A 16476-nucleotide genomic window follows, 5' to 3' on the forward strand; every position below is an offset into this window, starting at 1 on the left:
GGCTGGGCCCGGAGGCAATTGCCTTGCCTGCCTACATGGTAGCTACACCACTGATGGATACATTTTTTTCATGATAAAATTTTAATATTAAGAATAAAAAATAACATGAAATATTTCCCATATCACAAATAACATAAAAACTATCATAAAACATTCCACAATATAAAAACAAATATTACATAAAAAACAATTTAGGAAAAGTACACAAAAATCACAGATCACATGAAAAAAAATATATCACAAATATTCAAGAAAAATTTATTCTAAAAATTGCCAATTTACTTCTTTATTAATATTTGTTGTTAATCTTCTGCTTTGCTTAATAGCTGAGCGATGATTACAGAGGAATGATTTGACATAACGATCCGGATCAAATTGAAGCAATAGTTTTCCATTTAGATGTCATAATCTGAAACATGTTTAATTGTCACAATATTATTCATTACGCTGAAAGCTCATTCAGCTTCAGCACTGATAATCGCAATGGTTTCAAAGATATTTTCTGGCTTTCTTAATTGAAAAGGTAATTTCACTCAATTTTAAAGATAAACTGTCCTCGACAAAATCTCTAAAATCATTAATTTTTATTTCATATTTTATCAGAAAACAAATTTCTTATTTGGTTTTCACCCTCTTGCCACCGAGACGAAAGTTCTTTTATATTCTACGATTTCTGGTAGCATATGTTTAAAATTTCTTTCAATGGTATCGTTATTTTCTTTATTTAATTTAAAATCACCCTGTTGCATTAATAATTTATCCTTTATGGATAAAACAATGCATTTAATAACCTGTCACGAGTTAATTTTTTTACTTTCGATTTTGATTCCTTCAAATTCTTTCCACTTCAACATGCTCTCAATTTTAGCTTCAGAATTTTTCAAATTAGCAATGGCACTGATAGTTTGAGATAATTAATTTATCTGCTTTTACCATAGGGAATGTGTAAAGCTTCTGAAAGGTAAGAGAGCTCCTGCAGGATGTCGATCATTACTGCTAAATTGTTAAGAAATTCCAAATTTACAAGGTCGATTTAATAATCCGGAATATTTAACTTCTGATTCAAAATGTTTGTACAAAGCGGGAATTCCTCCAACCCACAATTGCTGTTCGCAAGCTAAAAGCTGCTCATCGTGGCCCAAACACACAACCGATCTTTATAGTTTCCACATCAAGTTCTTTAGCAACATCCTTAATTCGCGCTAGTTTTTTGGAGATTGGTGATAAAGTTTTTTTTTTTAATTATTGCCTGTATGCCATTATATTTTAGAACATTTTCTACACAGTGAAAGGCTCGACAAAGTTTCAAAATCTGCCAACATTTCATCTTTGTAAAGTTTATATATCTTAGTTGCCTCAATCCCCCCCCCTACATTGCTGCTATCACTAGTTCTTTGAATACAGTGTGAAATGTCGGAATCACACGCATATTCAGTTGTGACCATGTAAACATAGACAGGAGAAATTAACTGGAAGGTGTGGATCACTCACTTCTCCGAAAAACATATGCCCGTTTGTCCGAGTAAAGGAGAACCACAATGTAGGTTGACCAGGGGCTATTATCCGTGTTGGAATCTTCTTAATCCTCTGACTGACTATAGAAAACATATTGACTAGCGCGACTTCTCAGTATGTGACTGCATAGGTTTTACAGACACCACTAACATTGTGAAACGGTAATCCCTTTCACCCTTAATTCACACTTTCTAATTATCTAAATTGCCTAAAGGCCAGAGGTGAGAACAATGCATACAAAGTTGTCTCTCCTAATCCGTTCGTTGCATGGAAATTTTCTTCGTTCGACGGAAACTATTTTAAATGTAATTACCAAGGGGGAATAAAAAAAATTGCTATAAAGAAGTTCGTTAAACAGAGGTCCAACTAATTAAATTAAAAAATGGAGCAATTTTAAAATGCTGGGAATGGACCCCCCCCCCTCGCCCCACCGTAGTTTCGGCTCTGGATATTCAATAATTGCATTCAGGATTTCATTTGTAAAATAAATGATCGTCTCAACAATGGGCTCGCAAATTTAAAAAATATATAACAATGGGCTCTTGCGAGCCCACTATAGCTCACCACTGGGTGAGGGTATATCAGGCTTAATGTCCAAATCTGTAGATGATACAATGGTTTGTGGAGTAGTTAACAACAGCAATGAAGGTATGTGCTGCAACGAGATTTAGAAAAATTAGGCACATGGGCTGAGAAATGACCATTGAAGTTTAACATTGCAACTGCAAAGTACTGTATATGGATAACAGTAACCTCCAGAGTAGCATACCAACTGTGCAGTTCTGCATTCAGGATGGTGTAAAATGAAAAATGGGGGTTGGGGTAATTGTACAGTCAGATATGAAGTTCTCTGCATAGTGCAGACATGCTGCCAGGACAGCTCATGGGTTTTTGTCAATGATATACAGGACTTAAAAGGAGGTGATTATTCCATTGCATAGGGCAATGGTCAGGCCGCATCTTGAGTAATGCATACAGATCTGAAGGCCTCATTTTAGAAAGGATGTAGAGCTGCTGGAGTGGGTACAGAGAAGGGGAATGAGATTGGTGAGGAGAACAAAGGGGGTGCTGCTTTTACCAGGAAAGCCTTCAGGTGTGAAAATTGCAGCATCTGAAAACTAGGCATCTGCTAGATGATCTGAATGTGGTGTTTATGGCCTTGAATAGCTTAAACAAACTAATTGTTAATGGAATTCTTCCTTTTGCTCAGAATGTGCACACGAGAGGGCATAAAATCAAATTGAGGATGTTGGTTGCAGTCCTGCAATATGTGATGTGTGGAAGTTTGCCTTCAGCCAGCAGGTAGTTGTTTGTTGGAACAAACTTTCATCCATTGTTGTGGAAGTGGGTAGTTTGAATGAATTCAAAGAAGAACTAGACAAACTGTTGAAGATGAATAGGTGAAATGGGATTTTTTTTTTTGGCCAATGCTGTATAAGTTTGCTTTCTTGCATCATTTGCAACTGTTAAAACTAATACTAATAATATACACAGTTGTATATTTATGAAAATATAAAATTCCATTATTTAATATCAGTTATTATTATGTTAAATATTTGTATATCAGAACAAAAAACTTGCATCCTCATACATTTAAAATTTTTGTTTTAATTTTATATTTTGGGTGGCTTATAAAAATGTTCACACACACACACACACACACACACACACACACACACACACACACACACACACACACACACACACACACACACATGTGCTCAACGTTCTAATTGTTTTAAATTATATATTGTACTAATTAATTTATGAATGTAAATTGTAATATACATACAAGGTGATTCACTACCAGTGCGACAAAATTGCAGGAGGTGTAGGGGACACAAAGACGAATCGGAATCATATAGCATTGCAGGGTACGAAATGCCTTCGTCATGCGGTAGAGGACATTGAACGGGAGGTCGCATGAACAGCGATCCTGCTGGAAGTCAGCATTTGCGAACCGGTTCCCGAGGCAGTAGGATGGACGAGTATTCAAACGTTGAACTGGCCGACATGCACCTCGCGTATGGAGCTGCAGACTGTAACGGGCACGCCGCTCTGCACTTGTACCAGGGGCACCTCTGTAGTCAGGTGGGCAGGAACAGCAGTGCGTAGAAGCACATGCTTCTTGATTAGACCTGGGTTTGAGCCCGTGACCACCAAATACAGAAGATGCGGAAAGGTCAGGGAATGACCATCCCACATCCCCGGAGCAATATGGCCTTAGTTGCTAATGCTCCTAAAAACCAAACAACAACAACTTGTACCAGAAACGTTTCCCACACAGGCATGCTCCTCATCATACGGTTTTAATCGTATGATGAGCAGGTTACGTGAGACTGGTTGTTTCACGAGAGGTACCATGAATCGAGAGCGAACGACAAGGATGCCAGACAATGAGGAGAATGTCCTACGTCTTGCAGAAGGCAATCCGAGTACGAGTACTCGAGCGATAGGCCAATGATTGGGTATTTCCCAATCCACTGTATGGAGGATACTGTCAACAAACCAAATGAGTTCATACCATCTGCAACGCGTCCAATCATTGGAGCCTGCGGATTACCCACTCCGGAGGACTTTTGCTACTTGGTTTCTTCAACAGAAACGGTTCGCAAATGCTGACTTCCAGCGGGATCACTGTTCACGCAACCTCCCGTTCAACGTCCTCTACCGCATGATGAAGGCATTTCGGACCCTGCAATGCTATGTGATTCCGATTCGTCTTTGTGCCCCCTGCACCTCCTGCAAGTTTGTCGCACTGGTAGTGAATCACCCTGTATATATGTTTATCTCTTCCATACAGTGAATGTCACTGTGGCCCACATACCTTTTGTAGAAGCTGGTTGTGCAGAAATGTTCAGTTTTGCTAGCTGCTCCACCATCACTCGCTGATCATTAATAAAAAAAAAATTTTTAAAAATACCCAAAATAGTCATTTATTTGGATTGAGAGTTATAGTAAAATTAAATCATTACTCTTCAAAATTTAATTCATTACTCTTCAAAAAATAAAATCTCCTTTTCTGTACTTTAAGTTGGTAGTTTATAATTTTTTAAATAAAACAAATCAATGAATTTTTGAGTTTTTGTAATTGCCGGTTTCTCTGATACATCCCGTATGTTATCAATTTGTTCCTATATATTATATGCATTTTTATAAATAGTTTATTTTATTATTACTTTTTTTTTTTGACTGAGCAGAATTCTGTTGCCTCAGTCAGTCAACCACCAATTTTTTTACTAACTTGTTTTTGTTAATAAATAATATATCCTTCATCAAATAGGTAATACAAACTACTTCAATGTAAAAACATTTAAAAATTTTTAAATAATGTAGGTCAGCCTAATTTTCATTTATTGTCATCTACTGTACAAAATATTAGAAACTTTAGTTAGAGCTTGCATTTCATTCTAAATTGCTTATACTCCACAGTGGGCCACATGGAGTTGGAAGAGCCACATGGAATTACAAGAATAAGAATTTTACCATATTTTTGTAGAACATAATAACCGTTTTCAATGGTGAGGTCCACAAAATATTATATACAAAAGGCTTTGACAACTCAGTTCAGAAATTTCCCTGAATTCACCCACTTCCCAGTCATACGAACATCATGTTTCAGTTAATGCTTCTTGAGTTCAGTGTTATGTGAGTTTTCATGAAATGTGGATGTGAATTTTATTTCAGTTTTTTTTTTTTTTTTTTTGCATTTCATCAATTAGTCCATGTTTTTATGTGATTGGTTTTTGATTTTTTTTCCTGTTTTGTTACTGTTACATTTTTTTAATTCATGTTTTACATAATTTATACTTTTATTTATAGTATTTGAAGATTCAATGCACAAGGCATAATATGATATGGGTTTAAATTACCTATATAATATCAGTGTAGATACACCATAGATTACCTGTAAATTAAACTACATACATAGTGTTAAGGCATCATTTTTAATTGTATCTCATATTGTGGCTACCTTTCACAAGAGATACCAGGTATTGCACTACTTTGAATAAGTAATGCTTCCCTAGTAGAGAAGACTGCTGTTGTTTATTCTCAGTGGATACCACCACCCATACAGTCACTGTTTCAAAGCTGCTGGTCTATCATCAGTGGATGGGCAGATACCCTGATAATGCAAACATGCCATCATAGTTGCAAAGTGGTTCCACAATATGAGAGATGCCAAATGGTGTACAGAATGATACAGTATTTGAATATTCAATGCGTAAGGCATAATATGATATGGGTTTAAATTAACTGTATAATATTGGTGTAGATACACCATAGTTTACCCATAAATTAAACTACATATGTAGTGTTAAGGCATAATTTTTAATTGTAGTTACTTTACCTGGTATCTCACTCTGAAAGGTTTTATCAGAAAATTTTATCACAATATGAGATAAAATTAAAAACAATGCCTTAACACTATGTATGTAGTTTAATTTATGGGTAAACTATGGTGTATCTACACCGATATTATATACTTTTATTTATAATGCCTTTTGAAAAAAAAACTGACCCTCAACAAAGCTGGCCAGATTTCTTTTTTTTAAAGACATTTGGATGACAGTCATATGTGAATGACTTGTGATAGTTTGTTTCTGCTGTGCAGTGCAATAATGGGAATTGATTTGGTCATGTGCCACAGAGTTCCTTGATGAAATGATCTAACTGATCATTTCATCAATCATAGATATAAGGTAGGTTTGTCTGTAATCCACAATGGAAAATATTTTACTGGCCTGGAGGCAGATCACACTGATGAATGCTTATGAATTACTTTCTGGAAAATCCCTACAGGTGCCGTCTCCAGATATACCTTTCCATATCTTTGGAGTGTTTCTGAAACAATCATCTGGAACATACAATTCCTTTTATACATATAAATTAAATCCTGAAATAATTTATGTGATAGGATTATTAAATAAAATACTTAAGAGGTTACAAACTCTTATACTGTAAACTCAAGAAGTGCTTACCAAAATGTCACCATGTGAGTGGTAGCCATGAGGTGGGATTTGTGTAACAGCACTTTTTAATTAGAGTTTAGTATGGGGGGATTAAACTATTTAAGTGAAGTTTAATACAAAGTTCCCTAAGAATATTCAAAATAAATTTTAAAATAGATTAGAGCATCTATTCTAAGTTTATAGAAATGTTTTTGTAGAAGTACGCACTGGGGTGATAGAATCAGAAATCGGTCTAAAGCTTTCTTAGGAACTGACAAAACATACACTGAAATTTAGTGGTGATCTGGCTTTTCCTTCTAAAGTACTACCTGCCATCTGAAACATATTTATTTATATATATATGTACAGGGTGATTCTTAAGTATGTTACCACTCTTGTGGAATTTTTTTGTTTCATATTGTTGCAAAAATGTATTGATGCTAATGGCTCACATGTTGAGTGGTGACTCTTTATATTTCTGGTTTTTTTTTTTTTTTAAATCTTCTCTGCATATAATCATGTAAAAATAAGTAAAAATAAATAAAGAATTACAAAAAGAAAGGCAGTATTTTTCACCTTTACAATTTTAATAAACTTATGAATCACACACTCACACACTCACTCACACACACTCACACATACTCACACACGTAAATTCATAGTTACAGCTATTAATTATGGAAATGTTATATTATTAATTTTTATTTCTTTAGATCACTGTAATACAAATCCTTGCAAGAATAAAGGAGTCTGTATTCCTTCTCCCTGGGCTCTTGAACCTGAATTAGTTAGCTGTGAATGTGCACCTGGATTTGAAGGTCCATTCTGCGAATATCATGCTAGCCAGGTGTGCTATCTACCTTTGGATTTAGGAAGTAGTAAGTGTATTGCATAAAATATATGGGCATTAAGCATTGTAAAATAAATAATATAGATGATAAACCTAAATGGATTAGTGTATAAAAGTATGAAAAGAAATCTTCACCTCTGTGTGCAAGATATTATAGAATAATTATTTAAATGGATTTTGTGTTTGGCCTATTTAGCTCAATGTTCATGTTTTGTGTACTAAATTTTGTTATTTTTATTGCTGATTCGAGCAAGTTGTGGTGTATAAATTTTCCAACTAATATAGGAAAACCAAATACTGCCTAAGGTGACTAAATTCTCCCTAAGAGAGTTAGCATCACTCCTACCCTACAGGTGTTTTCAGACATATGTCCAGAGGCAGACTGGCTGGAAGCCGATGGAGGCTGGTGTAATTTTGGCCATAAACACTAGTATGAGGTTGCCACAAATTTTCTGCTGTAAGAATTTTTGACCCAGTCTGCCTCTGCATATGTCTCTCTAAATAACTCCTCTGCATTGAACATTGGTTAAGTGATGATGTTTAGTGTTAGAGAGGCAACCGAGGGGTAACACTCTTGATCTGATTATCAGCAGTGATTATTCATGCATTAGGAATTTATAGATAAAGAAGCCACTAGGTGGCATTGATCACAGTGGACTGATGACAGTGGGCCAGTAAATCAGATTATCTTTTAATGGGAGATTTTAATTTTCCAGATATTGACTGGAACTTGTGGGTTGGTCACTCACACATTAGCAAGGCTTTTGTAGATTTATTGGATGATTGTTTTATACAGCAGCATGTTTGGGAGGCAACTAGAGGGAGTAATACTCTTGATCTGGTTATCAGTAGTGATTCTTCCATGCATTAAGAATCTGCAGATAAAGGAAACACTAGGTGGCAGTGATCACAGTGTGCTGATGTGGGATTTACTCATAGAGGTAACTACCATCAGGGGTAGAAGGAAGGATTTTTGCTTTCTTAAAGGTGACTATGGTGGTCTGAGACAGTTTTTAAATTCTATACAATGGGGCCAACTGATGATGTTACCAACAGCAAATTGTAAATGGGAAGCGTTCAAAGAATTAATCTTGGAAGCTACTATGCTTTTCATACCAATTAAGAAATATTGTTCAAGGATTAGGCCTAAATGGATGTCAGATGAACTAATGAGACATGTGGCAAAGAAGAAAAATGACAAGTGACAGTGAATCTATTGTAGATATAAGCTGGTCTCTAATCAAGTCTGGCGCACTATGGCCATAGTTGCTGATGCACCTAATAAATCCCAAAACAAACAAACAAACAATCTAATCAAGTCACAAAGAATGTTAGGCAGTCAAAGGTAGATTACAAGGAATCTTTGGCAAAGGATGCAAAGAAAAATAAAAGCAAACAGTTCTTTACTTATGTAAACACTAGAAGGAAGGGGATGAATCAGATTGGTCCACTTGATATCGATGGTTCAACTGTTGATGATCCTGCTCAGGACGCTAACAAACTGAATGAGTATTTTGCATCTCTATTTACATATGACGGGGGGGGATGCCAGATGTGTATTAAACTCTGGCAGTGAGCTAAATGATTTTGAAATAACTGAGAGCAAGGTGGAGGAGAAATTGTTGAAGATAAACATAAGGAAAACACCTGGGTGGATGGGATCTATCCAGGTATATTAAAGACGGCAGCAAAGGAAGTAAGCAACACCATAGCCATAATTATGAGAGCTCCCTTGGACTAAGGGGGGTACCCATGGACTGCAGATGTGCAAATGTTACCCAGATTCATAAAGGAGAACCAAAGGTGACACAAGTAACTTCTGTTCTGGGGAAAGTAATGGAAGCACTGGATAAAGAAGCACTGCAGAATCATCTAGACAAGACTTCAGTTATAGTTCAGAACAGCATGGATTTGTTAAGGGGAAGCCTTGTCTGACCAATTTTATTGGAAACTATGATGTGGTCACAAAGGAATGGATCCACAGAATAATTTTGATATCATATCTTGGATCTTAGGAAGGCTTGTGATACTATTGCATATGGAAGACTGTTGCACAAATTGGAGCAGTGTGTCATTGGAGGCAAATCGCTGCTATGGATAAAAGGGATGGTTGAGTGGGAGAAGACAGGGAGTGGTAATCAATGGACACTGCTCTTCGTGGGGTTCAGTGTTGGGCCCATTGTTGTTTTGTATATTTATCAATGATATTGATGAAGGTATATCAAGCTTAATGTCAAATTTTGCAGATGATACAAAGGTTGGCAGGGTTGTTAATAACATTAATGACAGTATGCTGCTGCAATAGGATCTGGAAAGGTTGGATAGATGGACTGAGAAGTGGCAACTAAAGTTTAACATTGACAATTGCAAAGTACTGCATGTGGGTAGCAACTGTGAGGTACTATGCTCAGGGCAGTGGAGAATAAAAGAGACCTGGGGTTTTTGTGCAGTCATATGAAGTTTTCTGAGCAGTGCAGACAGGCTGCCAGAATAGGTTATGGGGTCTTGTCAATGATATACAGGAATTTTGCTAGCAGGGATAAGGAGGTGATTATCATCTTGTATAAGGCAGTAGTCAGGCCACACCTGAGTATTGTGTACAAGTCTAGAAGCCTCATTTTAGGAAGGATATAGAGTTGCTAGAATGAGTAGACTGGTGAGGGGAACAAATGGGTGCTATCTGGAGACTAAGCACCTGTGAGGTGATCTGATTGAGATGTATTAGACCCTGGATGGATTGAGCAGTCTCAATGCTGACAAGATTCTTTCTCTTGCCAGGTTAATCACCTGAGGGGACATAAATTCAAATTGAGGAAAGGCAGTTGGCAAATAGAAATGCGGAAGTTTGCCTTTAGCCAGCAGGTGGGTTGATTGCTGGAACAAACTTCCATCTGTCTTTGTAGACGTTGAGAGCTTAAATAAATTCAAGGCAGAACTAGACAAACATTTGGAGCAAATGGATGGGTGAAATGAGAAGTCTTTTTCTTTTTTTTTTTTTTCGGCTGATGCTTGCTTAAGCTTGTTTTTTTGCATCATATGCTATGCTGATGCTAATGTAGGATTTACTTAAAGATGTAACTATCATCAGGGGTAAAGGGAAGGGTTTTTGCTTTCATAAAGGTGACTACAGTAGTCTCAGAGATTTTTTAAATTCTATACAGTGGGACCAACTAGTCATGTTACCAACAGCAAATTCTAAATGGAAACCAATCGAGGAAGTAATCTTGGGAGCTACTAGACTTTTTTCCAACTAAGAAATACTATTCTAGGTTTAGTCCCAAATGGATGTCAGATGAACTATACTCCTGGCAGAGAAGAAAAATTCATGGGATGCATATAAATTATCAGGTGACACAGAAGCCTATGGTAGATATAAGCTAGTCTATAACCAAGTCACAAAGGTGGTAGGTGCATAATAGCCAAAGCAGCTTATGCACCATCAAACTTCCCCAACAACATCAACAACAATGGTCGTTAAGCAAGGGAAGGCAGATTATGAGAAATCTTTGGCAAAAGATGCAAAGAAAAACAGCAAAGACTTCTATACTTATATAAACTCTAAAAGGAAGTGGATGAATCAGATTGTCCACTTGATATAAATGGTTTGAATGTAGATGATCATTCTCAGATAGCTGCCAAACTAAATGAGTATTTTGCATCTAGATTCACATGTGAGGAGTTATTCTAGGAGAAGGCCAGATGTTTATCAAACACTAACAATAAGTTCGATGATTTTGTAATAATTGAGAGCAAAGTGGAGGAGAAATTGTTGAATTTAAACATAAGAAAGGCACCTGGGATCTATCCAATTATATTAAAGGAGATGGCAAAGGAAGTAAGCAAACCCTTAGCCATAATTATGAGAGCATCCTTGGACACAGAGAAAGTCCGAACAGACTGGAGATGTGCAAATGCATCTCCAATTTACAAAGGGGATCAAAGTGACATGAGTAATTACGGACCTGTTAGACTTCTGTTCCAGGGAAAATAATGTTAAAGAGTCATTGGTTAAAGAAGCATTGCAGGATAATCTAGACAAGACTGCAATAATAATTCAGACACAACATGGATTTGTTAAGGGGAAGTCTTGTCTGACCAGTTTGGCTGGATACTGTGATGTGATCACAAAGGAGCTGAATGCAAAAAATAATTTTGATATCATATACTTGAATTTCAGGAAAGCTTTTGATACTGTTGTACATGGAAGACTACTGTACAAATTGGAGCAGTATGGCATTAAGGGCAAGTTACTACAATGGATAAAAGGATGGTTGAGTGGGAGAAGACAGAGAGTGGTAATCAATGGACATTGCTCTTCATGGACTAATGTTATTAGTGGTGTCCCCCAGGGTTCGGTGTTGGGCCGATGGTTGTTTTGTATATTTATCAATGATATTGATGAAGGTATATCAAGCTTAATGTCAAAATTTGCAGTTGATTCAAACATTGCCAGAGTTGTTAATAAGATATTGATGAAGGTATATCAAGCTTAATGTCAAAATTTGCAGATGATTCAAACATTGCCAGAGTTGTTAATAACAGTAATATCAGTATGCTGGCGCCTCCCTAGCCAGGTGGAAAATAGCAGCAGTGCGTAGCACATGCTTCTTGATTAGACCGGGGTTCGAGCCTGTCACCACCAAATACGGAGAATGTGGAAAGGTCAGGGAATGACCACCACATATTCTCGGAGCAATATGGCCTTAGTTGCTAATGCTCCTAAAAACCTAACAACATCACATCACAACAGTATGCTGCTGCAACAGGATCTGGAAAAGTTAGGCAGATGGGTGAGAAGTAGCAACTGAAGTTTAACATTGACAAATGCAAAGTGTGTAGCAGTAACCTCAGAGAAATGTACCAACTATGTGGTTTACACTCAGGGTAGTGGAGAATGAAAGAGACCTGAGAGTAATTGTGCAGTCAGATGTGAAGTTTTCTGAGCAGTGCAGACAGGCTTAGGGGCGCCTCCGTAGCCAGGTGGGCTACGGAGGCGCCCTTAATATGGCCAAACCCGGTCTAATCAAGAAGTGTAGCACACACTTCTTGATTAGACTGGGGTTTGAGCCCATGACCACCAAATACGGAGGATGCGGAAAGGTCAGGGAATGACCACCGCATATCCCCGGAGCAATATGGCCTTAGTTGCTAATGCTCCTAAAAATCAAATAACAACAACAGCAGACAGGCAGCCAAGAGTAGGTCATGGGGTCTTGTAAATGATATACAGGAATTTTGCTAGCAGGGATAAGGTGATTATACCCTTGTATAAGGCAATGGTCAGGCCACATCTTGAGTACTGCATACAGGTCTGGAAGTCTCATTTTAGGAAGGATGTAGACAGTGGTGGGAATCAAAAATTTTAAAAACCGGTTCACTATCACCTTACTTTCTCTTTTCAAGGTAAAAAAGAAAACCCACCAAACATAGACCAAAAGTAGCATAGCTTGCATGCCATTCTGTGTGAAATGGCCTTTAGGGTCTGGTTTGGCGAACTCGGGGAAATTCTAGGAACAGGTTCACACAAATCTACATCCAGTGGTGGCTGAATCCCACCACTGGATGTAGATTTTCTAGAACGAGTACAGAGAAGGGCAACAAGACTGGTAAGGGGAACAAAGGGGTGCTCTTACAAAGAAAGTTCTGCAAACTGAAATGTATAGAGACTAGGCACCTATGAGGTGATCTGATTGTAGTGAATAAGACCTTGAATGGTTTGAGCAGGCTCATTGCTGAGAGAATTCTTCATCTTGCTAAGATTACAAACCAGAGGAGTGATAAACTGAAATTGAGGAAAGAGAGTTTTTGAATAGATGTGCAGAAATTTGCCTTTAGCCAGTGGGTAGTTGATTGCTGGAACAAACTTCAATCTATGCTTGTGGAAGTTGATAGCTTAAATAAATTCAAGAAAAAAGTGGATAGACTTTTGGAGTAAATGGACGAGTGAAATGGGAAGTGTTTTTTTTTTTATTTTGTTTTGGCTGCTGCTGTATAATCTTGTTTTCTTTCATCATATGCCTCTACTATGCTAATGCTAAAGTGACGCGCTTCTCAATGGATTGTATGAACAGCGTGTTTGTAAAATATCTTTCGTAACTTTCACAATGAAGCCTAGCTTCGAAATTAAATTAAAAAAAAAAAGATAATAATAACTATGCATCAAAAAATGTAGAAACAGTGCACAGTATTACATCTAATTAAAAAAAAATTAAGTTATATTCTACCAAATTATGCCTGCCTTTTTACTACATTATTTCCACATGTTTAACTGATTGCATCAATCAACAGGAAATTTCAATCCAAGGTATCATTGTCATTTAGTTTTTGTCTTATTTGTTACATTCTTATTATTCAAGTTGCCATTATACCCTTGAATATGCTCTTGCTGCTAGACAGTGATCACTGTTTTTTTTTCAAAAACCAAGTCAGTTGGCCTTAAGTGTGGGTTGTATTCTTTTTTTTTTTTTTTATCCTTGAAAACTTTGATTTTTTTTTTATCCTGAAAAACAGGAAAATTGAGCAGAAAATATATTCACTTTACAATGTTAAATTGTACTCATTCGAACAATATCCTGATTCCATCACTTCCTTCATCAATCTCTCACCTTGCAACACAAATGATGAAGGACATGATGGAGGAAAAAGTTAAGGGGAAGAGACCCAGAGAAAGGTTGAAGACAACTATGACAAATGAATTCAGAGGAGATAAAGGATGTGAAGAGGAGGACTGAGGATAGGGAGATACGGAGAAGTAGTTGAGTATATGTGGGAATCTACACATGGCAGAACACTTATAATAATAATAATAATAATAATAATAAACAGTTACACAGTCCCAATACTAACATACTCCTTTGGGATCGTGGATTGGCCCAACACCAAGCTGGAGGAGATTATGAGATTGACCAGAATAATGATGACCAAGAGCTGCCAACGCCACCTGAAGTCAACCATTACGAGACTCACCATAGTCTAAAGAGGGAGGGAGGGAGGGGATTGACTGACCTCATTGAACAAGAGAAAGCAATTAAGAACCTACAGGATTACTTCCAAGAAAACACAGCACCAATCTACCAAGCCATAAGAAAGATAGACAAGAAACACACACACAACACTCAACCTCAACAAGGAGACCACAGACAGAAGAAATAAAGACAGATAGATGGGTAAAGAAGACACTACATGGCAAATACTACAATGACCTTCATCAAGATTACATAGATAAGATGTCTTCCAACACTTGGCTTACACAAGGAAAGCTCTTCCCTGAGACCAAAGGATTCATGCTTGCCATCTAAGATTAGGCAATCAACACCAGGAACTACAGGAAATACATCGCTTAATGAAGACCTGACAATACCAGATCCCCCAGAATCATTGAATAAAAGAAGCAGTGATGAATATAGCAAGGATTCTTGTTTTGGAGGTTTTGCTGTGCTATCTCAGCAGATTGGTCTATCAACCAGAAAATTATGTCTGCACTTAATTAAGAAGAGTTGAAAGAATTAGTTCATGATTGAAATTTACCTAAAGAGCAAGCAGAATTCCTTGGTTCTAGGTCATAACAGTGAAAGCTACTTGAAGCAGGAACTAAAATTAGTATTTTGAAAATGTCACGAAGTGTTTTCAAAATATTTTGTTATGGAAGACAGTATACGTTGTGTAAAGATATTAATGGTTTTCTGAGCATTGAACACAATCCTAATGAATGGTATATATTTATTTATGCATCAAAATTAAGTTTAAATGCAGTTTTGTTGCATAATGGAAGTGCATTCCATCAGTTCCCCTTCCTCATACTGTTGACTTCAAAGAAACATATGAAAGTATGTCCAAGATCCTGAGTACAATAAAGTACCATGACTTTACTTTGAATATCTGTGGTGATCTTTAGGTAATTGGATTACTTACTGTACTTACTGTACTGCTACTTACTGTACTATAGGAAGATTTCGCAAAATACTGGTTTTCTGCATTTGTGGGGCAGTTATGCAACAGAAAAACATTTATTATATTGTGCAGCAGCGAAAAAAAAGAGGAATCTTTTACTTGGAGCAATATAACCTGGAGCAGTTCAACCAGTGGAATATGTAAAATATATTCCACTGGTTCTGGAAAATCCAAAAAAGGTTCTTTTTCCACCTTTGCATATAAAGCTTGGATTAATGAAGAAGTCTTTTAAGGCTCTAGATAAAGGAGGAAGTGGATTCTGCTATCTGAGGATTATTCCAAATTTAACAGATGCAAAACTGAAAGAAAGAATTTTCATTAAGTCTTAAATAAAGAAATTCCTCACAGATGATGTATTTGAAAAAAAAAAAAACAAACTGAACTATCAACTTGGCTATCAATAAAGCAGATAAAGCAGTTAGCATGGATTTCTTGGAAGAAGGAAAGCAAATAATTATGAATCTCTGTTGTCAACTTTACTGCAATTTATAGAGATATGAACTGTTGAATGTCTTTGAAAATTCATTTTCTTCATTCCCATCTCAGTATTTTGTACTCAGAATTTTAGATATGTAAATGATGAGCAAGGGGAATGCTTTCATCAGGACATATCCACAATGTAAAGCAGTATGAAGGTTGCTAGGCTGCTACTATGATGGGAGATTACTGCTGGTTTCTTAAGAGGGAAATTAAAATGGATTATATATATAAAAAAAAAACTCTAAAGTGGCAAACGTTTCTGAGGAAATAGAATGTATGTTATTAGCACTATTTGAAGCATATGATGCAAGAAAGCAAGCTTATGCATCATTAGCCAAAAAAAAAACCAAAAAAACCCTCCCATTTCACCCATCTATTCACTCCAAATGCTTGTCCAGCTGAGCAAAAAATTTATTTAAGCTATCAATGTCTACAACAAGAGATGGAAGTCTGTTCCAGCAATCAACTACCCACTGGCTAAAGGCAAATTTCTGCACATCTATTCTACAACTGTCTTTCTTCAATTTGAATCTGTGCTCCCTCAGGTTCTTAATCTGAGCAAGAGGAAGAATCCCATCAGCATTGAGCTTGCTCAACTCATTCAAGGCCTTATACACCTCAATCAGATCACCTAGCATGTGCCTAGTTTCCAGGTGCTGCAATTTGCAGAACTTAAGTCTATCTTGGTACGAGCATCCCTTTGTTCCCCTCACAATCTTGTTGCCTTTC

General features: G+C 36.8%; 1 protein-coding gene across 4 annotated transcripts in view; it reads left to right on the forward strand.

Moving 5' to 3' along the window:
* The window catches only part of LOC150080448 (kielin/chordin-like protein), a 1054752-nt gene that overhangs the window by 395885 nt on the left and 642391 nt on the right, over positions 1-16476 (forward strand). For all 4 annotated transcript variants that reach the window (XR_016547392.1, XM_090381408.1, XM_090381409.1 and 1 more), the window contains one exon: positions 7181-7345. Coding sequence is in view for 3 of the 4 variants with exons in the window: in XM_090381408.1 (XP_090237534.1) it covers positions 7181-7345 (165 nt within the window). In the remaining variant the exon portion in view is untranslated. The remainder of the gene's footprint in view (positions 1-7180; positions 7346-16476) is intronic.

This window comes from Mastigoproctus giganteus, chromosome 9 (genome assembly GCF_048544385.1).
Source record: "Mastigoproctus giganteus isolate SK-2022 chromosome 9, ASM4854438v1, whole genome shotgun sequence".
Classification (NCBI taxonomy): domain Eukaryota; kingdom Metazoa; phylum Arthropoda; class Arachnida; order Uropygi; family Thelyphonidae; genus Mastigoproctus; species Mastigoproctus giganteus.